General features: G+C 45.9%; 1 protein-coding gene across 4 annotated transcripts in view; it reads right to left on the minus strand.

Moving 5' to 3' along the window:
• The window catches only part of SETD3 (SET domain containing 3, actin histidine methyltransferase), a 72,006-nt gene that overhangs the window by 26,754 nt on the left and 19,508 nt on the right, over positions 1 to 25,744 (minus strand). For all 4 annotated transcript variants that reach the window (XM_036842578.1, XM_036842579.1, XM_036842576.1 and 1 more), the window contains 2 exons: positions 24,929 to 25,001; positions 24,367 to 24,623 (listed from right to left, as the gene is read on the minus strand). In XM_036842578.1, the coding sequence (XP_036698473.1) occupies positions 24,367 to 24,623; positions 24,929 to 25,001 (330 nt within the window). The remainder of the gene's footprint in view (positions 1 to 24,366; positions 24,624 to 24,928; positions 25,002 to 25,744) is intronic.

The raw sequence follows: 25,744 nt of genomic DNA on the forward strand, positions 1-25,744 counted from the left end.
AAAAAAAAAAAAACAGAGAGCAGAGGAAGTGGAGAGTGTGGGGAGGGGGCTGGTGAACCTGATAAAAACATTGGGTCTAAGGTGGCAAGACCACCTCAGTCAACCACCAGTGAGAACTGAGTCCCCAAGGAGCAGAATCCTGCCACCAGTCAGGAGACAGAGTGCAGACACTGGTCCTGCCCCAGTCGAGCCCTCAGATGAGAGCACACACTGACTGCAGCCTGAGAAACACCCTGGAACACAGGACCCGGCGAGGCTGTGCCTGGATTCCTGGATTCCCATACCACCCATGAGAGAATAAGGGTGCATCGTTTTAAGCCTCTAAAAAACAGACAACCATGGGCCTGGGAGTACTTCTCAAGAAAGTTCACACAAGCACATACATACCTTATCGGTCAGGATGGGCTAGGAGCTGCTGTAGTAACAAGTGTCTTCAGTAAATGTTAGCACCTTTCTGCCTTTTAGGAAAGGGGAAATGAACATATTTACTGGAAAAAAAGGAAGAAGATGGACAGGATGGGGAGTAAGTGACAGAACAAAGACACGTGGGCACTATGTTACCAAGAGCACAGGTAAAAGGGTTGGCCTGGACAAGGAGAGAAAGGTGAAGAAACAAGAGGATGGTGACGGTAAGGGGAAATTCTGAGAAGGACAGAGAAAAGCCACGGAAACTAAAGGTGGACAAAACACCTCAATTCTCTTCCTATTGGAGGCAGGAGATTGTGCTTAGAATGAGGGGCATTTGGTCTGCTTTACGATCATCACTAGCGTGGTGATACAGTTTCTTGTCCCCTTTGCCCCACTTGTGCTCAGCATTCACTCAGTCACCTGAAAACTAATACTTTATTTCAATCCTAAATTTACAGCTTTTGGAGACACCCAAGTTCTTTGAAACATATGCTATGTACTCTGAACAAAGACACTGGCCAGTTAAGATGTGATAAACAGTTGCTTCTACACTGGCAGTCTCAAAGAGGATCAAATCCAATATAGAAACCCACCTGAGTCTCTTTAATTTCCAAAGTTACTTATGAAAATCAGGCAATCTGAAGGCCTCCATAAGGCCCACCTCATACGCTTATGGATTTATTTTGGTCTCTCCAATTCCATACACCTGTTTTTGTTCTGTGAAACAGATGAAAACTGTGATGCATAAAGGGAATTGTAAGATATTCTGGACAGGCTCCAACAGCAAGCTCTTTGCTCTTCCAAAGTCCTACAGTCCAGGACGCTGCTGTCTGGGTGCACTGCATCCAGCCCTCAGTCCAGACCTACGGACCCCAAGAGTGGAGCTCAGGAAGCGCCATTTTTAACAAGTTTGCAGGTGACTTATCCTCACTTGAGTTGAATCTAGGAACTGGGTATATTGCCAGCTGCCACTAAGGAGGAGGTAGTGAAGAGCTTTGCTATCTGATTAAACCCCTCCCCATGCCTTGCAGGTACATATGCACACACAGATGAATGGTGGCAAAATGCAGTCTGGGAGAAGCTAAATTTCACACTAGGGTTTCTGGCCCCATCTTTGTCCAGATCTGCCCACTTGAGGTTCCGGGTCATTGAAACTCTGCCAAATAGAATATATAAAACTTCAATTTTCCTCCTTAAGCTATTGTATTTTCTAATATTTTCTATTGTACATATGTATGGTTTCTAATTTTAAAATAATTTCACTTAAAAAAAAAGAAAAAAGTCAAAAAGGCCGCTGATAGCAAGGCCAAGGACTCAGCCACATGACTTTTTCCTCTAAAGTAATCTAAAGGTCTCCAACTCCAGCCATATTACTTAGTTTCTCAGGATCTCTAACACAGTTTTGGACCTGACCTGCAAATAACTGATAATTAAAATTTATTCAACATATATTTATCATGTGCCAAACATCAGGCTAGGAGCTGTGGAAACAAAATTGAAGAAAGTCTGTTCTCAGCCCTTCAGGGGCTCAAAATGGCCCCAATAAATAGAAATTAGTGAAATTAAGCAGGTGACTCATTAACGAACAATTAAACTTCTCAATCTGCTGAGCAGTGAAGATGCAGGTAAATGTGGTGCCGCTGGCTCACGTATCACTTTCCTCCCCACGACAGAACCTCCGTGCCCATCACCCCTACCTAACCTCCTAGTGCTGAGGACCACAATCTCTATGTCAGGAACTCATCAGCCCTGTTTTCAGAGGACTGGTCACTGTGTGCAGAAAAGGGTCTGACTGAGGCAGGTGCTGAATGTCATTATCATCCAAAGCAACTCTACAGTAACAATAAAATAATAACTAACATTTATTGAGTACCTACTGTGTGCCACGCACATAAAATGTCCTAGACATTTTATAGTATTAACCAATTTAAACCTCGCAGGAACCCTGTGAGATAGGTACCACCATCACCCCCATCTTACAGATAAAGAAACTAAGCCCCAGAAGAAACGTGCCCCAGGTCACCCAGCTAGGAAGTGGAGGAGTTTCCAAATCCATCCACCTAACTTCAAGTGCTGCCTCTATATAAATGTAACACATATCATTGTAAGAAATTTTAAAAAAAGATTGGGTGGGCCCACAAAGTGGGCACCCCACATTTCTGTGAAGATTTGTACTTCACAAAATGTTCTTACACTTCTCATTCAATCCTCCAGGACCAACATGAGGCAGTGACTGGCGCCTCCAATGCCAGATGTGGAAACTGAGGGTAGGTGACTTGCCGTGTCATCTCTAGGTTATTTGGAGGCAGGGCTGTGACTCAAACCCAGCTGTTGATTCCAAATTAGCACCTTTCTGGCACACACCATTCACACAAATGCAGAAAAAGGGGAACTAGTGTTGCCCTAAAATAGCAACATGTATTTTTACAGATTTTAAAGCAAGACCTAAGCATCTAACCCTAGAACCACTGATCCCCTTGCCAGGGTCAGTTTCAACAGCAGAACAATTACCATCCCACAACGTATGCTGAACAAGGTGATATTTTCCCCATCTGACCACTCAACAGCCATAAATTCTTATATAAAATTAGATTTTAATATAAGAATACTATGAATGTACCGGACATGACCATTAAACACAGGGAAAATTTCTCATAACAACGCTTCTGTCCTTGCCATCCTCTTGAAGAACAGCTGTCCACCTGGTTTAATGGCGCCACTTCTGAAGGTATTTTCTCCTTCTCCTACCGATCCTAAAACATCACAACCTATTTTAGTAGGATTTGAATATTTAAGTGGTCAGTTTTGTGGAAGAACTGACAAGTAGAAATACAACTGAACTACAATGGAAAAACTAACAAATTCCCTTCTCTCTGGCAAATGTCTAATCATGACGCTTATACGCAAAGAACCAGATTACAGTCTAATTAAAACAGCACACTTCAGAGTCAATTTATTTTATGAATTGCATCTTTTGTGTGGGCATTTTCATTATGGTTGTAACCTGAAAGTTAAAAAACCACAAGAACAAAAACTCTAAATCAAGTCCTTAATAATCAAGTTGGAAGGGGAAAAAAATCTTCAGTTTCTGCACATGCCAGGCCATTTACTTCATGCTTCAAACATTGCCTTTAGACCACCAAACACTGAAACTTTAGCTCTAGATGTTAAAATGCTCCATATAAAGCTCCTGATAATTAATGTACTGAGTTTTGTTTTAAATAAAAGGCTAAGGGCACAGATGTGGAAGAATCAAGATTTTTCTCAATTTCTTCTCATTCCATACACATGAGTTAAAGAGAGACGGCTCAGAGACTTAAATGTGAAAGGTGAAGTGGCAGAACTTCCAGAAGCAAATGCCAAGAACATCTTCACGATCCTGTGCCAGACCAAGCTTTCCCCACCTCAGCACTCCTGACATTTCGGGCCAGATGATTCTTTGTTGTGGGGAATGGCCTGGGCGTTGCAGGCTTGGCGGCATCCCTGGCCCAGCTGTGAGAGCCAAAAATGTCTCTGTCCTCCGAGGGGCAGACAGCTCTTGGTTGAGAGCCCCTGGGTTAGGCAAAGAATTCATTAAAAGGACACAAAAAAACACCATCTTTAAAAAATAAGACTGATAGATCAGACTTCATTAAAATTAAGAACTTCTGTTCATCAAATGATACATTAAGAAAGTGACTAGGCAAGCCACAGACTGGGAGGAGACAGTCAAAACATGTCTTATAAAGGGCACGTAATCAGAAGAAAATGCCAAATCGCAAACAGGCAACGGGGCAGTGGGCGGGGGGGGGGGGGAAGCTACTGCTTAACATTTACAGAGTTTCTGTTTAAGGTGATGAAAAAGTTTTGATAGAGGTGATGGTTGCATAACATGATGAATGTAATTAATGCCACTGAATTGTACGCTTAAAAATGGTCAAAATGGCAAATTTTATGTTACCTATATCTAAAAACTTAATAACATACTACTCTCCCCAAAAATACACACTGGACTTCAAAGATTCACTACAAAAAAAGTGAAATATATCATAAATCACTTTATACTGACTATATTTTTAAAGGATAATCTTTCGGCTATATTGGGTTAAATAAAGTATATTATTATAATTTTGTTTTAAGTGAGTAAAAGATTCCAACGGGCACTGCCCTGAAGGAGATACGCAAGTAATTAATAAGCAGGTGAAAACACACCCAGCACCATCAGTTGCTGGGGAATGGAGGTCGAGACTACACGCATGCCCCCAGGACGGCCCTGCAGCCCAGGCTGGGAGGGAGCTGAGCAACCAGAATGTTCGAGCACTTCTCCCGCCACCAAATGGGCTTAGTCGCTCAGAAAATGGTTCATCGATGTCTACTGAGGTTGGGTGGTCACATATATGACCACCCAATACCCCAGTAAGTCTTCTTCCAAGAACACCCAGAAGAAAGGAATGCATAGGTCCACAAGAAGACATATACAGGATTACTTACAGCAGCTTCGTTTACAACAGCCAAAAAGTGGGAACAACCAAAATGTCCATCCAAAAGAGAATGGATAAATGGGGTGTATTCAAACACTGGAAAACTATGCAGCAACAATGAGGGAATAAACTACCGCTACACCCAGCAACCTGGATGGATCTCACACTGAGCAAAGGAAGGCGGATGCAAGCGAGTGCACGCTGTACAACCCTAATGACAGGAAGCTCGTGAGCAGGCAAGCCTGACCCATGGTGACAGAATCGGAATAGTGGTCACCTCTGGAAAAGGGTGGGTGGACACAGCCTGGGAAAGGAGACTGGGGAGCTTCCTGGGATGGTAAAAATGTTCCATATCTTGACTTTGATTTAGTTACTTAGTATAAAGACTAATCTATACTTAATGCATGTGTGCTTTAGTGTATAAATTAAATCTCCATTTAAAAAGTCAACAGAACATTTCCCAAACTGTTCATCTTTGCCACAGAAGGTACTACTACAGAGAGCTACCAGATGGCCCTACCTTTTTTTTCTATCATATATTTATTCCATTAATATTGACCATTTTAAATAACTGACGTAGCAAAGGCCTATTTGCTATATATGATATAATCCATCAATAGATACATACTATTTTTACCTTTTTCCATTACTTGCCATGTATAATGTGTGGAGAGACTGAAGATAAATCTTATTAAAAAAAACAGTTTAAAATGTTTGATGTTTGGAAGCGATTATTGACCTTTACTGCCTTTAAAGTGTAGCTCTATTTTAATGTGATAAACTCAAATCACTTGTATCTTTCCTACCTCTAAAGCTCTCTTAGCAGCTTTTCCCTAGAATTTTGGTAACTGACCCTATACCAACAAGCAAGAGCCTTCTATTGCCATAAACTATTACTTGCATGCTTTATTGCCATAAACTGTTACTTGCATGCTTTATTGCCATTTAGCTTTCCCCCACTAGACTGAGGAGAGAGCAGGGCTGAGTTTTGCACCCACAGGGCCGTGACTGTAGCAGCCACACCGTGGTTCTCTGAACCGGGAGGAACCATGGCTGGCCAGCCAGCTCCCTTCACACCTCATCCACAATTTGCCTCTTCAGGACCCCCGAAGGGCAGTGACAGGTAGCTTCTTTTTTAAAAACATGCATTTGTAAAATGCTCTATTACCTAAAAACAGCTTCCCTTCATTTCTCACCTGCCCCACCCTCCTGTAGGGGACACAGGGCAGGTTTGTTTCCCTTTTTTAGTAAGTGAGGCTGAGACAGTGTGAGTGACTGGTCCACGGTCACAAAATGAGCTACTGCCAGAGGACAAGGCCGCAGGGCTCTGAGGTCCAGTCACCAGTCCTCCTGCTGTGCCCACGGCCTTCCCAGTGATTCCTGCTCGGTTGCGTCCTTCCAGCGCGGCCAAGAGCTTCGTGAATCAAGACAGGCTTAGCCTACGGAGGGAGTCTCCTTGGTTTTTCACCACCCAGAAATTTGACCAGCATGCCTCCTAGGTCTTTTCACTATCCCGACAAAAGTGTTCGGCAGGACAGGCCCAGGAAGAGAGCCTGACACCACCCGTCATCTCTCCAACCACACTGAGAGTCACTCTCTGTTCCTCTACTAAGGCACCAGGATGAGTGTCTTGCTGAAATTAAGCAGCTCCCTTAAATTAAAAAGAAAAACAGTAGGTGAAGCTGGCTTGGAAAGATTTTTCCTTAATGCAGGCTTGATCTGGTCCACAGCTATGTTCTTATGTGCTCTTCATTCCTAGAGCAGCCTGTCCAGGAAGCTAGTGCTACCCACACACTCGAAAGAAAAACCAGAATTGCGTCCAAAAGTGTTGACACTGTGGGTCGGTCACCACCTACTCTCGGCCTCACCCAGGAGTTGTATTTCTTACCCAGTAACTGGTTACCAAGCTCTCGCTGCGTGCCAGCACTCACTGGGCTGGGTGCCCGATCCACGCAGGCCAACCCTGCCTCTGTGGTGCTTCCGCTTTAGCAGGACTCGTGAGTACATGTCCACCGCTTAAAGCACTGTAACTGCTTACGCTGAAATACAAACCAGATTAGTTACTGAGCCGTGGGCACCCCGTAAATGCCTACAGAGCGAGCGACCAATTCCCTTGGTTACAGGGTGAAGTCAGCATGATACTGGAGATCCGGAAGGTACATCAGGCTCAGGTAGGAATCTAAGTTCTTGGGTACCAGTAACTGGGTATGAGTTTAAGTCCTGGAACAGACAGACCAGCAAATAGGCCTCCGTTTTGTCAAACGGGAATCACAGCCAGACCCGGGAGGGTGGTTGTGAGGATTCAGTGTGCTTAATGAGTATCTGGGCACCAAACGCAGTGCTACTGCCGTGCTGGTCCTGCTCCCCCGCCCCCTTGCGGCCTGCCTCTCCACCCTCACTTCCTCTGCCCCGTGCGCACCTCGCTCCAGCTGCACTGAGCGGCCAGCCTGTGCCCTTTGCCCACGCCCCCCAGTGAACCCCGGACCCTCCTCAGGGTCAGTTACCTCACCCGCCTCTGAGAAGCCTCTCCTCACTCCCCAGTCTCTCTGCTCTCCCCTCGCCTCTGGGCTAGTGCCCCCTACCCCTCGCTCTTCTCTCACGGGACGAGATTTGGTTTTCCGCTAGACGGAGAGCTCCTTGAGGCCAGAAGCCACGTCTGCAGCCCCAGCACCTACCAGCGCTCCTCCCACATCAGTGGTGCTGGGTAACAGGGGCCGACTGCCAGAGAGAAAAGGCCTAGGCGCAGCGGGACTTCTGCGTGATTCTGCGACGTGCAGGTCTGTGCGTGACACGGACAGAAACTGATCCTTCCCAACAGACCTTTCTCGGTTTGGGAATAATACTGCTAAGCCCTCCATACACCCTGGTCCAACACTTCACTCCCTCGAGGAAGCTCCATTTCACATCTACATTAGCAGTAACTGAAACACTGCCCTTGTCACTACGCCGCCCACGTTCAGGTGACGAAGTGCCAGCATTGAGACCCAGCAGCTGTATCTAGGAGGTCCCTCTGGTTAGCGTACTGACCTGTTAACAGGAAGCTGCTGTCCTTCTGGTTCTAGAAACCACAGCCACTAACTCGCATTAGACTGATGAGAAGACCACACAAGAGCAAGGACCTCCAAGCTGATGGTAGCAGTTCTGATGTAAACGCCACCAAATAAAAACTGGCTTCTTAATTTTAAATGATTTCACAGCATTTAAGGAAAAAACATGAGACTGACACAAAGATTTCAGAACTCATTAGAGACAGTCTTGAAATCACTGATATATTTAAATTGAACGCTGCTCGTCTGACAGCTTTCCGTTCAGACGTGCTATTGTGCGCGTGTCACTACGGTTACGGTTGGGTGAGCACTTCCATTAAAACCTTCACCTTCACGAGCTTATAATTTCACAATAAAGATTTGCTCCAGGCTTGACTTTTGCATACAAAAGATTTCTGCTTGAAATGTATATTCCAAAGTACAAAATAAACCTGTCTGAAAACTCAGATACAAAGATTACTTTCGGTGTCTTGCATTCAAACAAGTTAGAATAAGCTAGAAATTTAGGATCAAAAGTTTCCTTTCTAAACCATAAAGGTTAGAAATAGAGAAAGGCTGGTAAAGTCAGCTTAGGAATAAGGGGGGAATAGTAAACTTAAAACCAGTTTATTCCAGAAACCTCAAGGTCATCCTAAACTAACTCTCTCCCAAACTCCTCTCATCCAGTTTGTCACCAGATACGGTCAATCCAACCTTCAGATACTTCTCAAATTCCTCAGGCTAACTGGTCTTCTGGCCTCCCTGCCACGAGGTTATCTTTAAGCAAGCAAACAAACCCAGGCCAACCTGATCACTCTGCTGCCCAGGGCTCCCTATGACATGCAGGGCAGAAACCCCAAAGCCTGCTGAAGGCCCTCGTGCCCTCCCACCCTCCCTCCTTCCTGCACCCTCCATCCCAGCTCCTGGGAACGGGCCTTTCTGTTTCATCCTCCTGCCTTTCACATCCAGTACTGGAACTTTCCTTTTTGACATCACAGACGTGTGCTCAAATCCAGCTTCTGGTTATTTACATTAACAGAATGTTATGTTTTAAAACCACATTTTATTCCCTGATAGCTCAGCTGTGTGACAGGGTGGGAGGTAATTGTGGCAACTGAGGATCAGAGAGTTTGAGCCACTTGGGCAGGTGTCATAAAATACAACTACTGAGGCCACAGCCATTTCACCCCACACTGGCCTGAGCCACAGAAGCTACAGGCATCCCAGGGAGATGCAGGGACCCAACTTTCTGGGAGCTGGTCCCTGCTGCCAACTGCTAAATGACCTCCCCTCAAATCCAGCGGCTGCGGCCTCTGCCGGGCCTCGGCTGTCTCCCCTCCTCGGAATGCGTCCTGCCGCCCCCCAACTCCACACCTTTGCTGACAGTAGTTCCCTCCCTCTACCAGACAATTTTGCCTTTCGAGCCCCAACTCAGGTACCACCTGACTGCCCCCCAGGAGCTCAGACGGCAGTCACTGCCTCAGTTTCCCATTTTTGCTCTTCAACGTCTCCTGCCAATTGTTTTCCTCCTATCTCTACTATAAATTTCTACAAGGCAAGGACTCGGATTACTTCTCTATCTCCTTATAGCACCTACCACTGACCTGGAGGAGAAGCCAGCATTCAGCAAAACACCATTATTATTAGAAGATATTTTAAATAGGTAGTTATTTGACTTAAAATTTTTAATGAATACTATTATAATTTTTTCCTGATGAGGCTGAATGTAAATAAAAATGAACACAGTATCCATGCTATGTTTTCAATAACTAATATTTAGAACTCACTTTTTCTTGTATGCCAAAAGAATATAATTGATTTGTGAAATGAAAAAATTACCCAAATTGTAACACATGACAAAGCTCGAGGACTAAAGAACACAGGTGGGCCTAAAAGTAACAGCTCTCCAAAAATATAATTCAGGCTTCAACTGTCAATAACTGTAGGGCATTTTGCTACAGTCATATGTGAGGTGGAGACACCCAGTAATTTCCAGGAGGAAACGGTCGGGGAGAGGGTCAGAAGGAACGCACAGGGCCTCGGAAGGCCACACAGCAACACGCACAGGAGGAGCAGTTCACTGGAGCGACGTAAGGAGCGGACAACAGGCCCAGCACAGCCCGGAAGCCCTGGCTAGAGCAGAGTCAGTGGAGGGAACGCGGCAGTGGAGGACATCTGGTGGGAAGTGAAGAAAAATGGCCCAGAGCACATCTGCAGAAGACTCTGAACCTGAGCGCAAGAGCCTGGTCGTGAACACCGGCTAAGAAGGAAAGAACAACAGAAGCCGACAGTGTTGTGAAGTACATTTCACGTCACCTAATCTTTCGGAAAATATAGACAGTATTTTATTTCTTACAGAGAAAAATACAGTAGCCCAGGAGAGTATAAACCAGTTTTATGGACAGCTACTAGATTAAGTCTGCTAAAAGCAGAGGATCTGATAAATCCTGCCCTCACTGTAAGTTTCACGTCTGGGAAGACAGAGGAAGAAAGGCTAGGACACGGGTGTCCAGGGCCACCGAGCTTTGGGCAGAGTGACGGCATGCTCTGTTAGACTTGCGACAGTCCTCATTTACATGGCTCCTCTGATGTCCCATCAGGTTTAGGGACATCAGAGGACCTCTGTACAAACTGGAAGAAGCTGCCTGCCTGTAAGGATGCAGCTTTGAGGGGACGCAGCTTAGGGAGCCGAGGATAGGTTGGACTTTGGCCATTCACCTCCCACGAGGCCCTGGTCATGCGAGACTCACTTGGAGAGCCGGCAGGCAACCGGCTCCCCACTGAACGAGCTCTGCCCGAGCTCTGTGTGCCAGGCACTGTGCCGGCAACAGTGCCACGGTGGCGCCTGGAGAGCAGGGTCACTCCAGAGGAGGACACAGATAATAAGTCAACACATAAATTTTAAAAAAGCACGCTAACTGTGATGGTGAATTTTATCTGTCAACTTGGCTGGGCCACATGCCCAAATATTTGGTGAAACATTATTCTGGATGTGTCTGTGAAGCTGTTCTTGGATGAGCTTAACATTTAAATTGGTGGGCTCTGAGTAAAGCAGATTGCCCTCCCTAACTGCTCTCCTCCTCATCCAGTCAACTGAAGACCTGAACAGAACAAAGGCCTGACCTCCCCAAAGCAAGAGGGAAGTCTGCAGCAGAAGGCCTTCGGACTTGAACTACAACATCAGCTCTTTCCTGGGTCTCCAGCCTGCTGGCCTGGCCTGTAAATTTTGGATTTGCCAGCCTCCATAATCATGTGAGCCAATTCCTTAAAATAAATCTCCTTCTATATACATAAACACATCCTGTTGGTTCTGTTTCTCAGAAGAGTCCTGACTAACACACTAACACAGTGGATAAGGCAGATCTACTTTAGGGTAAGGGAAAGCCTCACTCAAACTGCAACATTTTAGCTGAAACCAGAAGACTGAGAAGGAGGCAGCCATGCACAGAACTGGGGGAAGCCCCTGCAGAAAGGGAGCAGATGGGGCCAGAGAGGCTGGGCAAGACCAGCGAACTGATCACAGCCAGGCGGCGCGGACTGCAGTGACGGGGAGGGAGGGGTACCCGAGGACTCACCTGAAGTGCGAGGAGGGGCCATCTCAGCAGCCCTGCCCTCTGAGTTTTTCCAAGTGTGATGGTAAACCAGCAGCATGATATAATTTATGTTACAAAAAGATCTCTCTAGTTCTGCACACAGACCCAGACGGGAGGGTTAAGAGTGGAGAGACCCTCTGGAAGGCAGGACAGCGGCCTGGACTGGGTGTCCATCATCACTGGAAGGAAAACGAATTCCAAAGTAGGAGAAACGACAGTAAGAAAGCCACTAGCGGGCTTCCCTGGTGGCGCAGTGGTTGAGAATCCGCCTGCCAATGCAGGGGAGACGGGTTTGAGCCCTGGTCTGGGAAGATCCCACATGCCGCGGAGCAACTAGGCCCGTGCGCCACAACTACTGAGCCTGCGCGTCTGGAGCCTGTGCTCCGCAACGATAGAGGCCGTGATAGTGAGAGGCCCGCGCACCGCAATAAAGAGTGGCCCCCGCTTGCCGCAGCTAGAGAAAGCCCTCGCACAGAAAGGAAGACCCAACACAGCCAGAAAGGAAAGAAAGAAAGAAAGGAAGGAAGGAAGGAAGCAAGCAAGCCACTAGCCATTTTAAACAAGTCAGAATTGCTCCAGACCAAAAATAAAACAAACAAAAATAACTGACTTGACTATTGAAAAAACTTGTACATGTGACCATAGTCATTGCTGGTGATCTCCTACAAACCACGAAAAATTAGAAAGCTATCTGAACACAGGAAACAGGCAAACATCCCCACAGAACAGAAGAGAATTAAGCTAGGGAACACAGAAGAGAAGTCTGCTCCTGACCCCCTGCAGGTTCCAGAAGAGCCACAAAACAGATGATTGAGTGACAGGTGGCCTGAGTTCTGGGACTCTCAGCGGGGCAGGGACGATTGCAGCCTGCAGAGAGCACAGGCTCTGGGGTCTGAGCCAAACCTGGGACCCAGCCTGGCTACTGCCCACCCGTGAGGCCCGGCAGGTCTGCTCTTCAGTAGGAAAGGGGAATCGCACCTCTCACTGGATGCTGACAGGAGGAAACGAACTAAGGCACAGTGTCTGGCCAGTTTTATTAAATGCTATTTGCTGCTGTTTCGGCTACTGGCTGGTGGCTTTATTCACCCAACAAACCGCGACTGGGCCCTTGCTATGTGTTAGGCCCCTTCCAGCTGAGGATAAAACACAGCCCCTGCCCCCAGTGTGCTGACATTCTGGTTGGGAAGACAGACAAATGAATGAAGAAATACACATATGCTGTCAGGTACTAATGTGCTTTGAGGAAAAAATAGGCCAAAGGCGAGGTCGGAGAGCAGCGGAGGCCCGTCTCTGAGATCACCTTCTCCAACCACCACTGCTCCCATTTAAAAATGACAAAAAACAAAAAAAGTCCTCCTCAACTTCTCAGCTGAAAGGACTCTTCCTTCTCTTTCAATCTATGCCCTCAAACATCACTTTTTACTGAATTAATTTTACAGGCCCAGCAAGCAAGCTTCTGACTAACTTTGTAAACCGTCGATTCCAAGCAGGTGCACCTTGCAGAGAGGTGTTTGCTGAACGAATGCCTCAGCCGGTGGGGGAGAGACGGGGAGGGAAGGAGTCGTGGCAGAAGACGAAATCTACTCTTTTGCTCTCAAGTCAGGAAACGACTCAGCTGAACGTTCCAGGGAGGCATGTTTTGCCTCCATACAAGGACCGGTCCTCTAAGCAGTCCTCACGCTGGGAAGGGCTGCCTTGTCAGATCGGGCCCTGAGCAGGGACCGCGCTCTAGCAGAGGCCAGAGGACGGCCCTGGAGAGGGTGTGGCCGACCCGCTGAGTCTGCAGGGCTGGCACCTGTATGCGGAGCCCCGCAGAGATGCCTCTTCTTCACTCCCACACAGCCTGGCTGGCGGGCACCCATGTCTCCTTTCTACAGATGAGGGAACTCAGACTCCAACTTAACCTGACCAGGTTTACCTAGCGGGTGACAAGCTCAGACTCGGAGGGACTATTCTTTCTTCTACAGGACACCGACTCCTCCGAAAACTGACAAGCTGGGTGCAGAATGGATGGCCAGGCAGAGTCGGAAGAAGCTGCTATTAACAAGACTATTTAAAAATTATTATATTGCATGGGCAATTTTTTGGATAATCTGCCCAGCGGAAACACGCTGCTAAAATGAGTTTCCATAGCGGTAAAAGATGTGGTCCACCTGATCTAACCCACCAGGGCTAGAATGAAGCACTAAATACTCAAATCAGAGCGCCTGCCCGCACCAATCCTACGTAGAGTTAGTATGCAATGCAAATGCAGGAAGCACACAGCCCGATGAATACCAACAGCAAAGCCCCACCTACGCTCGGGCTCTCAAATCCAAGGAAGTCAGGCGGAGTGGACTGCGGTTGTGTCTAATCCACAGCACCTTATGGAATAAGGGCAACAGAACACAGGCGCCTTTGTTCCCTGTCTGTGAACGCTCACTAACCTACCGATTCTGTTAAAGCGATCGTCCTCACCACCTCACTCCATGCAGGTCTACACGTTCCCTCAAGCTCACCGGAGGGTGAGCTCAATCCACTCTTCCGCTTGGTACTAAAACGCAGAGGGGGTGGACAGTCCCAGCTGTGCCTCCACATCCAGCTGCCGAGAGGTCCCGGCCCAACTCGAGTAAAAAGGATGTATTAATAATATAATCCCTGATGTTATGGAGGTTCCTCTACTGCCTCTAATTCCTTTTCATGCTTCTACTGTAAATGCTTTTCTCCCTGAGAGAAGGCGAGAAGGATACGCAGAGTGGCCATGGGATGGTTGCAGCCTAAGCCAGAATTTCTTAGGTCATAAGCAATTATGAAAGCAGTACAGCTCTGCAGGGAAGGAACAGAATTTGCGTGTCAACGTCAACCAGCATGAGTGGTTGCCAATGTGTCTGCTCACTCGGGAGAGTGTTCTCGTAAGGGCGCTTGTCAGAGGTCTCAAAAAATAGAAGCAGGCTCTCGTCTTATCACACACACTCAAACCAAAACAAAACAAAAATAAAACCAAAATTCCTATCCCACAGAACAGGGAATGTAATCACCAGATACAGACCTTAGGGGGCTGGGAAAAAAAAGCAGGTTTCAAGAAAAAACAATTTTGAAGCTTTTGTTTTTAAACTTGTATTTTCAAAAAAGTTCTACTGATCAGACTTGTGGGAAAGACCCGGGACTGGTAAAGCGGGGGCTAGAAAGGGAGAGAAGGAATTGTAAAGAGGATGGGTCTGTGGAGACGAGGGAAGTGGGAAAAACAGCCTCCAGGGTCGGGAGGATCTGGGCTTCAATCCTGACTCGCCACTCGGCCCATCTCCTCACCTGTAAAACGGGGTGATGCCCCAAAGACTTGGGCCCTAGGACTGGAGGTTTCCGCTGAATCTAATTTGGTTAATTCTGTCCCAGATTCTCATGGGAAGGCAGTAGTTCCTGGAATAAAAGGCAAGAAAGCTCTCACAGTGTTGGACACACAGCCGGCATTGCCATGAATGATTACCCTTGTAATGGCTTTGTTGGACTTCCGTTCCCAACTCTGATCAGCAAAGTTGGAAGTTTTTCTCAAGGGGCCCAGGTGACAAGCCGAGTAAGGGGAGGAAGGCTGTCGTTCACAGGAGGACTGCCAGACAGAAGAGCCAGCGGGCCAGCCAAGGGCAGGAGACAGGAGTGCCCTAGCAACCACGGCAGCCTGGAGATCTGGGAATCTTACCTGGAAAACTTCTACAGGAGGACACAGAGCGTGGGGCTGCCCAGCCTCCCCGCTTGTACAGACACCACAAAACGGTGACCTTCCTTAATAACTGCCAAGAAGGAATATGCGCCACCGACTGGACGCAGGTCTGGCTTCCCTCATTCAGAACCAGGAATACAGAGAAAGAGCATTTCGTTTCTTGAGTCCCTCAAAGGCTGCTGAAACAAAAACTGGAAAAAACAAAGAACACTAGATTCCCAGCAGGTGAAGTCTATATCTATTTGAATTGCTATAACATTATACAAAACAAGCAAACAGTTAACAACACAAATTAGATGTTTTTAAATGTCATATCTGCAGCCTGTATTTATAAAAATGGTGAAAATTAGATACACGTTTAGAATGAATCATCTACAAAGTCAGAAACCTTAAATAAGGACATGATAAGGACAACACTCATACACATTTAACACAAATTAGTAATGCTCAAGGTCAGCTATCGGGAAAAAGCAAGGACACAGGTCAGTGCATCTCCGCAAGACAGCCAGAGGCTCTACAAAGATCACAAAGTCGCTGGAAACTCTCCAGAGAACATGCAAGCCTGGACTGATTTTCCTAAGTTCCAGTGTTTCCACTTTTTTATAACATTAAAAGTCAAGTTGGTAAGGATACAAAAAAAGAAAGAAAGAGAGAGAGAGAGAGAGAGAGAGAGAGAGAGAGAGAGAGAGAGAGAGAGAGAGAGAGAGAGGACCACCAGCTTCATCCCAGCGTGGGGGAAAGCCAGCAGCCTACGGCTTCCTCTGCGTATGACCCTCTCCCACCTCTGCATAGAGTGAGACTGAGGCTGGACGGGGGTCCCTCCAGGAGCTGGAAGGAACCCCAGCAGGTGCCCTGTGCAGGCCCAGGGGACGGCACAGCTTTCTGCAAAATAAGAGCCCAAGAGGGATTTTGAACAAGACTGCTCTGCCCTTAAAACTAGACCACTTCTGGGCTTCCCTGGTGGCGCAGTGGTTAGGAATCTGCCTGTCAATTCAGGGGACACAGGTTCGAACCCTGGTCCGGGAAGATCCCACGTGCCACGGAGCAACTAAGTCCGTGTGCCACAACTACTGAGCCTGCGCTCTAGAGCCCGCAAGCCACAACTACTGAGCCCGTGCGCCACAACTACTGGAGCCCATGTGCCTAGAGCCCGTGCTCCGCAACAAGAGGAGCCGCCACAATGAGAAGGCCGCGCACCGCAACGAAGACCCAACGCAGTCAAAAATAAAATAAATAAAAATAAATAAATTTATTTTAAAAAAAAACTAGACCACTTCTTTGTCCCAAAAGTAAGACCAGAAAGAGCCGTAGAGAAAGACTGTGAGCCGCCGACCCCGGTTTGGGAGGGCTGGGGTCCGGCCGGCCTGCTCTGACCCGGGCCTGGGAACCCCACATCTCCCACTGCTCCTTTGCAAAGGGAGGATGGACACTGCCTCCCTCACAGGGTGACTGTCAGGACTAAAGCCCTGAGGAGAGAGCCAGGGAGGGTCACACCGATGGGGCAGCTCTGTCCCCACGAAGCATCTTCTGTTAGTGACCACGGGTCCATACAACAAGCTCAGGAGCCACTCCCACCTCCCGGTCCAGCCAGTGCTCCAGGGCACCCGGCACAGAACATGACTCACAGGATGGGAAGAGGCCCCTCGGACTCCGGGCACAGCTTGGAATCAGAGGGCATCATTATCTCCCCATCACACCCTGCATCTCCAACCAGTGCCCTCACCACAGAAGCCACGTTTACCTCGATACCCCCAGCCACTGAAGCACCTTCTCTCATCCCCACCATCGCCTCTGACTCACCTCCTCGGTGTCCCATACCCCCCACCCTGCGTCAGGAGTCGCGACATTGTCAGGAATTTGGCTGAGAACGAGAGCGTCACATACGGAACACACGTGCCTCTGGGAGGGAACTTACGTGGGAACGAGGGCAGGAGCAGGGTATCCAGGAGGTGGTGCCCACGGGCAGGCTTTCAACTCTGTACAAGGTTTACAACTTTTTCCTAAGTCGAAAAAATTATTTCAAAATAAAAAGTTCAAAAACACCTCTTTGTACCCCCAGAGACATTAGTCCCGGTCCCCAGGTGTGGTGCCTCACGCTTGAGATCATCAATAAACAGTAGCTGAATGAACAATCAGGAGGATACAATGGGCTAAAAACAAAAAGAAGGGGAGCGAATCCAAGGTCAGGAGAAGGTGGGTTGGTTTACCTGGAAGGAAGACCCTTACACAGGTTTCTAGGCAGAGGGGAAGGGCCAACGGAGGGAGAAGCCGGCTACGGAGAGCCCCCCAAGCCCCCCACGGCCTCAGGGATGACGTGGAGGAAACCTGCACGTAAACCGGGGGTGCCCGCCACCACCTCAGCCACCAGCGGAAGTCAAGTTCCATGAACGCAAGTGCACACCCTGCCTTGCGGGGCTCTCGGGTACGCGCACCCACACGTGTCTAGGACAGCATTTGACACCCACGTACATCGCCTGCACGTGTCAAGGCGCTGGATCTTTAAAGTATGCTGAGGCTCAGGGGCTTTACTCAAATCTGATGTTCATTCCTGCAGGCCTCATGCATGATCAGATTTCTCTATGTACATGCATGATCAGATTTTTCTCTATGAGCTTCAGGAAAACAGAGGTAAACCTATCTCCAGCAAAAATTCACCTCTGTGCTCGTCTCCTGTGGCTCCGTCAGGGACAAGGAGAACAGTGAGAAATGGGACAGCAACTGACGTTCAGCCACAACTGCCACGGGATGCCGAGAACCAGAAGTGGCACCTTCCTTGGCCTCTGGGCAGGCCCTGTTCGCAGCAAGCTGTGAGTCTGGCTGCGCGGGTCTCCTGCCACCACGGGCCTGGCCAGGTGGGAGAAGCTGCCGGTCCGGGAGGACGGCCAACTTAACACAGCCTCCCCCTGTCCTGCAGCATTAGGCAGGAAAGGCGGAAGCCTTGAAATAAAATTCACAGCACTTAACACACACAGGAGTCTCTCCATCAGCCCTTCCCCTGCACCTCTCAGATTCGATCAGCATAAAAAGAGGAGACCCAAGTAAGGTGCGATAAATCACTTAAACAATGAGATCAATGGGAAAATAGTAATTTTATAGATATGCCTCTATGCTGTTAAACCCCGTACACTTGAATTTACTTAAAAGAGCATCACATTCAAGCTCAACAGCACAGGAAAATGTGCGCATCCCTAGAGAGCTCTTAACCTTGGGAGCTCTTAACTCCACATCGCAGTGCCCAGCCCACTACATGGGATTATCAACTAGACAAACAGCTCATTCACAGGATCTGTTCATTTCTTTTTCATTGACATGGGTGAGAAACATTTGGACTATCATTCATCTACATTAAGTCAAGATATGATTTTCTTCATTTTCTCACAATCACACCACTTCAAAGTTGGGTTTAAGCCAAATCCTACTTTTTTCCCCACTGATTTCTATCACAAAACTAGTCATATATTTCCATGCAAAAGTCCCACCTTGGAGCAGAACTTTGGAATGTCCTGGTCTGTCAGGTGTACTTTTATAGGTTAAAGCTCTGCAGCAGTTTTAAAGGCCAAGTTCTGCCTCTACTATTAATCCTCTCTTCTTCCCTGGCGCCCCCCTTCACAAACTGACAGGAAGAAATTCTACCACCACTCAGGTTCTCAATCCCCACAAGCCTTTTCCAGCATTTGGCTGAGGCACAATTTCTAAATTCAGCTTCCTGAGTTTGGGGGTTGACATTTCTCAACCATGAAGCTGCAGTAGAATGTTTCACCAGCAGGTGTGAGATCTTAACTGCAGGTATGCACAAAAAATTCCCTGAGTTTGAAGCTTCTGGTTACATACTATCATCTGTTAGATACCTAAAGGGCAAACTGTATACTGCACATCTCAAGAAGAATACAATGCAGTTACAATGTAAAAACCTTAAAGAACCGTGAAGCCCAAGCGCTACTGCACAGATGAGGACGAGCAGAGGCCTGGAAAGACTTTTAAACCAACTCTGTGAAGCAAACTAAAGACAGAAAGTAACCTGAACTACAAAGCGGCCGCACTCAAAAGCCTTTGACCAAGAAAATATGCTGGGAGGAAATTATTTTCCTAGTTCTTAGGCAACAACAAGCAGAGAGAGAGAGAGAGAGAGAGAGAGGTTTCTCTAAACATTAAGAATGCAATGCAGAGAAATTTACCTAAAGGCATTTATAATTCCTAGAAGTTAGTATTAGTGCCAGTTTTCTTTTAGAATAAACATCCTAAAGGCTGAAGCAAGATGACTGTGAACACGTCTCTGTGCTCCTCTCCCAGGGACTTGGGATCGCCACCACACAGGGACCAGCTGTGCTTGCGTCACACTGCTGGTGCCCCCAGGAGACAGTGGCCGGGCCGGGGCTGGCAGACCTTCAGGCCAGTGGCCAGCTCAGGAGAAAAAGAATGAGTTTCGGCTCAGACTAGAGTTTGGTCTGCATCCCCAGAAAAATGACTTTAAATTGGAAGTCATAACAAAAAACTGCAAATCAGGTTCTGGAATTTGAGCCCCCAAATGGTATGCCAGGGTTTGTGATTATAGCACACATACACATGTCTCTGGGAAGAGGGTTCCCAAGACCCTGAAAAAGGTTAAGCGCTACAATGCCAAAAAAAAAAAAAAATCAAACTGAGGGCAGGTCGCTGTACTGAAAATGTTAAACATGAACTGCTGTAATCCTACTCACTCTCCCCTGAGCGATAATGCATTGCTGAAGCGATCTGTCTACTAAAAAGGAGAAAAAGCCCAACACCCAAGTCTGGAAAAACATAAGATGTATGGTTTGGTACTGAAGTGAGAAAACATGACACATAAAATAACAGCAGTACCGTGTTAACACTCATGTTTACTCTCAATTGTTATTGAAGACTTCTATAAGCACTGGGAACATCCTGAAACTAGAAGAACAGCTAGACTCAAAATATGATTTTTAAAAAGATAACTCGTGCCTAAATCTGTTTTTCTTTGTCATGAATTCTTACGCAAAAACCTTCTCCTCCACAGCCTAGACCCCCTGGTTGTCTCAGCAGTACGTCTCATTCTGGGCTGCCTTGCGTTCCTATTCCAACAGGCAGAGAAATCAAATCATCGATTAAGAAATTTTCTGCCAAAGCTCATTCTGATGTATTTTCAATTTGCAATCATCTCTTCTGCTGCCTATTTTTACTAACGTTAAGTGACTGTCACATTTTCTTTTACTGAAAAAGAACCACCCTTAGACTGACCACACCGTGGGGCTCACGGCATTTACTCCACATGAAGCCATGCTTCTCCCGCTGGAATGTGGGTTCCAGGGATGCACAGTGGCAGGTGGGGTCATGGGAGAAATTGGGCCGTTTTCCTACAGCGCCAGGCTGACCTGATAGTAAGTCATTCCACGTGATTGTTAAACCACAGCAAACATAAACAATCGCATGAATTTTTAATATTTAAAAACATGAGATACAAAACCAATGATAGTAACAACAAAAGCATGAGATATCGAAGCAATATGAGTTTGTGAAGAGTCACTTGGGTCTAGGCCCTAGTCTTGCAGGAATACTCTTCATTATCCGTGGCCAATAGGAGTTTTTAGTAGGAAAGTTAAGAAATACTACCATAAGGTACTGCAGGGACAGGGGAGATGCAGCTTAAAACAATAAAACACAAAACAACCAAACGGCATGGCCTGAAGGATCAAAACACAAAACAGTAACAGAAATGGAGCATTTCTATGACAAGTACTGCTGTACTGAGGGCCTCACGTAGATCAACTCATTTCGTCCACTCAGCAACCCTGGGAGACAGGTGCTGTATTATCTCATTTTGCAGAAAAGGAAAGAGAAGCACAGAGTCCTGGCAAAAATGATGCTGTGTGGATTTGAACCCTGGCAGGCCAGCTCCAGAGCCCACCCTCTCCACTACCATGCCGCCCTGGCTGGGGTGGCTTCAACCGCGACCTCCGTGGTGTTTCCTCATGCCACAGGCATTGCAGCCCGGCACTGTGCTGGGGGCTTTGATGAACAGCCCAACTTGGGCTGACAACAGTTACACTGAAAAATGGGTCTTCTACTTCTACCTAACAGATCAGGAGACAAACACAGAGGGGGTAGGGTAAAGCAACAAATGCCAAATTATATTTAATTTAATAATAAATATATTTATTAGGATTTCAACTCAGGCTTGTCTGACTACAAAGCTCAGGCTCCTTCTGTGCGGCCTCTCTCTCTTGGGCAGATTATCCCACTGCTGCTTCGACCCTTCCTGAAACCACCCTCAGTCAGGGCTGCCCCGTTCGGGGCACATGGTCCTTCCCCTCCCATCAGTTAAATGCCCCCTTCCTGACTGAACTCTCACCAGCTTACGTGGAGAACTGATTATAGCCCACCACATAAAGTTCATTTTCAAAACGCAATTTCAAGGATCTCGACTCGACTCCTTGGTCCAAGTCTGTGTTTGTAAAGAGTAATCTGAATTTTACACTTAGATTTTTTTCAATCTCTGTCCCCCTGTACTTATATACTTAACAAGTCAAACATCTCCAAACCTAGTGTTATATTTGTAAGTTTTTAAAAAGAAGTGATGTTTGTTAAATGACAGCCAGCAGAAAAGCACTTTAAAATATATTCTCCTAGCTACAGCAGGCAGCTAAAGCCGGGGGGATCTGGAACTGGCCCATGAAGACTTTCTGACATATGGGGGCAGTGACCGGCAACCAATGTCAGTCAGCCCCCAGGCATCCAATCACTAGAAGGGATTGATGGTGATTTCTGGAATCACATAGGTATTTGAGGTGCTCTGTCCTCTATATGTAAATACAAAGCAGGGTTTCTCAGCCTTAGCACTATTGACATTTTGGGCTGGACAATTCCTTGTTTGGGGGCTGCCCTGTACATCATGAGAAGTTCAGCAGCAACCCCAGCCTGGATGCCAGTGGCATTCCCCCCCTCCCCAAACCTAACAATCAAAACTGTCTCCAACTGTTACCAAATACTCTCTCAAGGGCAAATACCCTCTCAACCGCCCAGCTGAGATGCACTGATGTAAAACAGAAGAAGCTATTACGTGGTCACAGACACACCTTGCTTTCTCTTCGGTTTGATGCTTTTGACAGTCAAGAAAAGTACAGTTTGACTGCATCTTTAAATCATTTTTAAAATTTATGATTCTGCATATATTTTTTTTTCTTCTTACCTTTTGACCCCCTTCACCCATTTTTAAAATCACGACCATTATTTTCAAATACCCAAGATTGGCTTAATTATGCAAAAGAGCCAACACTTGATTGTCTGATAATTCCACATTTGTATATACCTTGTTTCACATTTATTAATTAAAGTTTTCAATAAAAAGGAAGAATAAATAAATAAAGGAATACTAAAAAGGAATAATGAATAGATTCATTAATGCTTTAAGACTGTGGTTGTTTTTTTAAAAAGGATATTTGGATTCATTATAAGTTATCCAAATTGTTCTTGTTAGTCATGTGAGAATTTTATTACTCTCAGAAAAACTTCTGAATTAAAGTTTATTTTTAGAATGTTCTCTAGTTCCTGAGATGTTCACAATAATACTATTTACTACACAGACCGTGGTATAATTCGGTCACCTAAACATCATCTAAAGGGGTTTATTTCAGAGGGTTATTAAGAGACCTGGCATGAGGTGGTTCCATCAAAATGAACAGAGTATTTTAGTGACTCACGGTCATTTCAAATCTCATTGAACCTTGAAGCAAAACTGCACTACTTTGTTAATACTGAAATAAACAGACCGGTGAGTGTAATGAAAATCCAAAGATCACGCCAAGCCAGCTGTCAGGAGACTTGGCATCGTTCCAGAACCCTCGACCTGACCACAGAGGCAGTTCCTCTCGGGGTAGGCCGCCAGCCGTCGCCATCTCACAGCCCCGATTTGAGAAACACATTCGTGAAAAGAGCTGGTTTCCAGTTTGTTGCCTAACAATAGGAAATGACAAAGGCTTAGACCTGCTAGGGTCAGCTTCGCTTTTATTAGTCATTGAAGAAACACAGTTAAGAGCTAGGAATAAAAGCACAACCCTTTCAGGTCACGAAGAGCCACGTCACACTTTAGACTGCAGGACTGTAGGTGCAAACTAACCGAATAATCAGAGTTTTGGTCTGGCTCCATCAATATTTTTCAAACCAAGCACGCTCAAAATAAATGCTATATACATATTATATGATAATTCTTAAAGGCTTCCTGAAGTTTAAAGTTTAGAAAAACAGCGATTTCTACTTGAAGACAAGAGTCATAGTTTTTTATGTATTTGAAGTATTTGATACAGGGGAGGATATAATTTTGAGTGTAACATTCTTGTGCAGTAAGCATGCTGTAAGGTTAAATGATGAACACAAAAACATTATTTCCTGTAGCAATGAAAACATAGCAGAGACAGACCAGCTAAGGAACAACCAAATCAAGCCTAATCCAGGTTATCGAATTACCCAAAGAAAAGGGAAAGGGAGCAGCTCACTTTCCCACTTGCCACCCATTAGGTACAGCAGTCCAGGAGCTGATTCGTGGGCATATGAGAAAGGGGCCAGTCAGGAGGCAGAGACACTCGCCCTTTCTTAGCTCCCAAGGGAACCCTGACACTGGCCCTCAGCCGTCTGAATGCTGTTCAAATGGAAAGGAAAAAGAACGCTGGCTGAACTGCCAAAACACAGCAAGGAGCAATCAGGTGTAATCCAAATGTTCATGACCTTATAGAGATTTCCATGTGACACTTCTACTTAGAACTAATTAAAATTAATATAATACACAGTACACTTTGCAAAACATAAAGAAATCAATTGTCAATATTTTACTACTAATATACGTATGAAGAACCCACAAATGGACTTTCATTTTCTTGGAAAATTTAGACATGGGGCATATCTTTTTGTACTAGATAGATTGTAGAGCTTCTAAAAGTCCATGGTTGTCTTTCGTTTTCAGAAAAATGGAGTGACTTTCATAACTTAGGAGCAACCGCTGCTTGTTTTAACACTGGGCACTGAGGAAGTCAGATGTATTCCAATCACATTTCAGTGACATTTCTGTAAAAACAGAAACAATGCACTCGATGCCTTTTACCTTAAAAAGCAAAATGTTTAGGTGGAACATTTAAGCAATCAATTTCCCTCCTTCCCCACCCTGTGACACATCCTCTAAACAGCTCCCAGCCGCTCACCTGGATGACCTTATAGAAGTAGGCGTACTGCCGCGCTGTGTTCTTATACTGGCTGAAGACGTCATGTATGGCCTGTGTGGACTGAAGGTAGCGAACCTCATCCTCTTCGAAGTAGAGAGGGGTGTCGTATTCGCTGGGGAGGGTCTGAATGTAGGGTTGCCAGAAAGAGTTAGGGTCGGCTCGCTCACACAGCAGATGAAAGGCTAGTGTGATGTTTCCCATGGCTTGAAGAATTCGGTCTTGAGAATACAAGGGCCCTGAATTAACCCAGAAGGTAACAGCATCAGTTCCACACACTGCTTTAAAAAGTGCTCATTCAAAACATATATTACAGTTATAGGAATATCTTGATAGTCATGTAACATTTAAGGTAAGGTGCCCTCTTCTTTTGACATTCTTCTACTACGTCAGATTACAAGTGTGGAAAACACTTCATGTGGATTTGGGGAAATATTTCACTAGTCGAGAAAACGACCAAATATGGTCCCTAGCGCCACAAAATGAAATTTTATATATTTTTATCATTTTTGCTCTGCTTTGAACAAACAGAAATTATTCTCACCCAGCACTGAATTTTTAGCAGATTCAACAGTCATTAGTAATTTTCGTGGAACCCATAAAAATAATTCTTCTGCCTAGGAGGAAAAAAATAATAGTAGAATCACCAAGACATGTTACAATCGTCAAGCCAGCTACATCTATGGTCAGAAATCCAATCACAATGAAATACAACTTAAGGTTGCCTATAAGCATTTCATTTCTAATTATCAAATACACCCTTAAATGTAAACATTTATGTTACAGTTAAATGAGTAGAAGCATCGTTTCGAATGCTGTTTCCAAAGAAAAACTATATACACTGGGGAAAAAAAAATCAAAAAAGCGACTTCCAACTATAATTCGAAGCAAATATAACAATTTGGGAATACAGCACAAGGGTGTTTACTTATTCTTTGCTGTACTTAAGTTCTAAAAACAAAACAAAACAAATTCTACCTCCAACAAAAACCCTAACCTGCCAGTGTGAATTGCTATTGAGTTTCTGAAGCTAGAGTAACATTCCTTCCTCCACATGCTTGACCTTAAAGCACATGGATACCAGCGAAAGCACAAGCCCGTAAGACATATTTTGGTTACTAATTTTTTCCCAAGGCATTATCTCACTACTTTGGCAACACGAGATGCTTCTTTTCAGGAAGTCCTGTACGTGTGTCTATACTGCCTGAAGCATGCACATCAACGTAGTACCTTGAGTGTGGTGATGGTGTCACGGGTATATGCATATGTCCCAGCTCATCAAAACATATACGTTAAATATGTGTGATTCTGTAGATCAATTATGCCTCAATAAAGCTTAAAAAAACACGCACATAGTGAA

This window comes from Balaenoptera musculus, chromosome 2, assembly GCF_009873245.2.
Source record: "Balaenoptera musculus isolate JJ_BM4_2016_0621 chromosome 2, mBalMus1.pri.v3, whole genome shotgun sequence".
Lineage (NCBI taxonomy): Eukaryota > Metazoa > Chordata > Mammalia > Artiodactyla > Balaenopteridae > Balaenoptera > Balaenoptera musculus.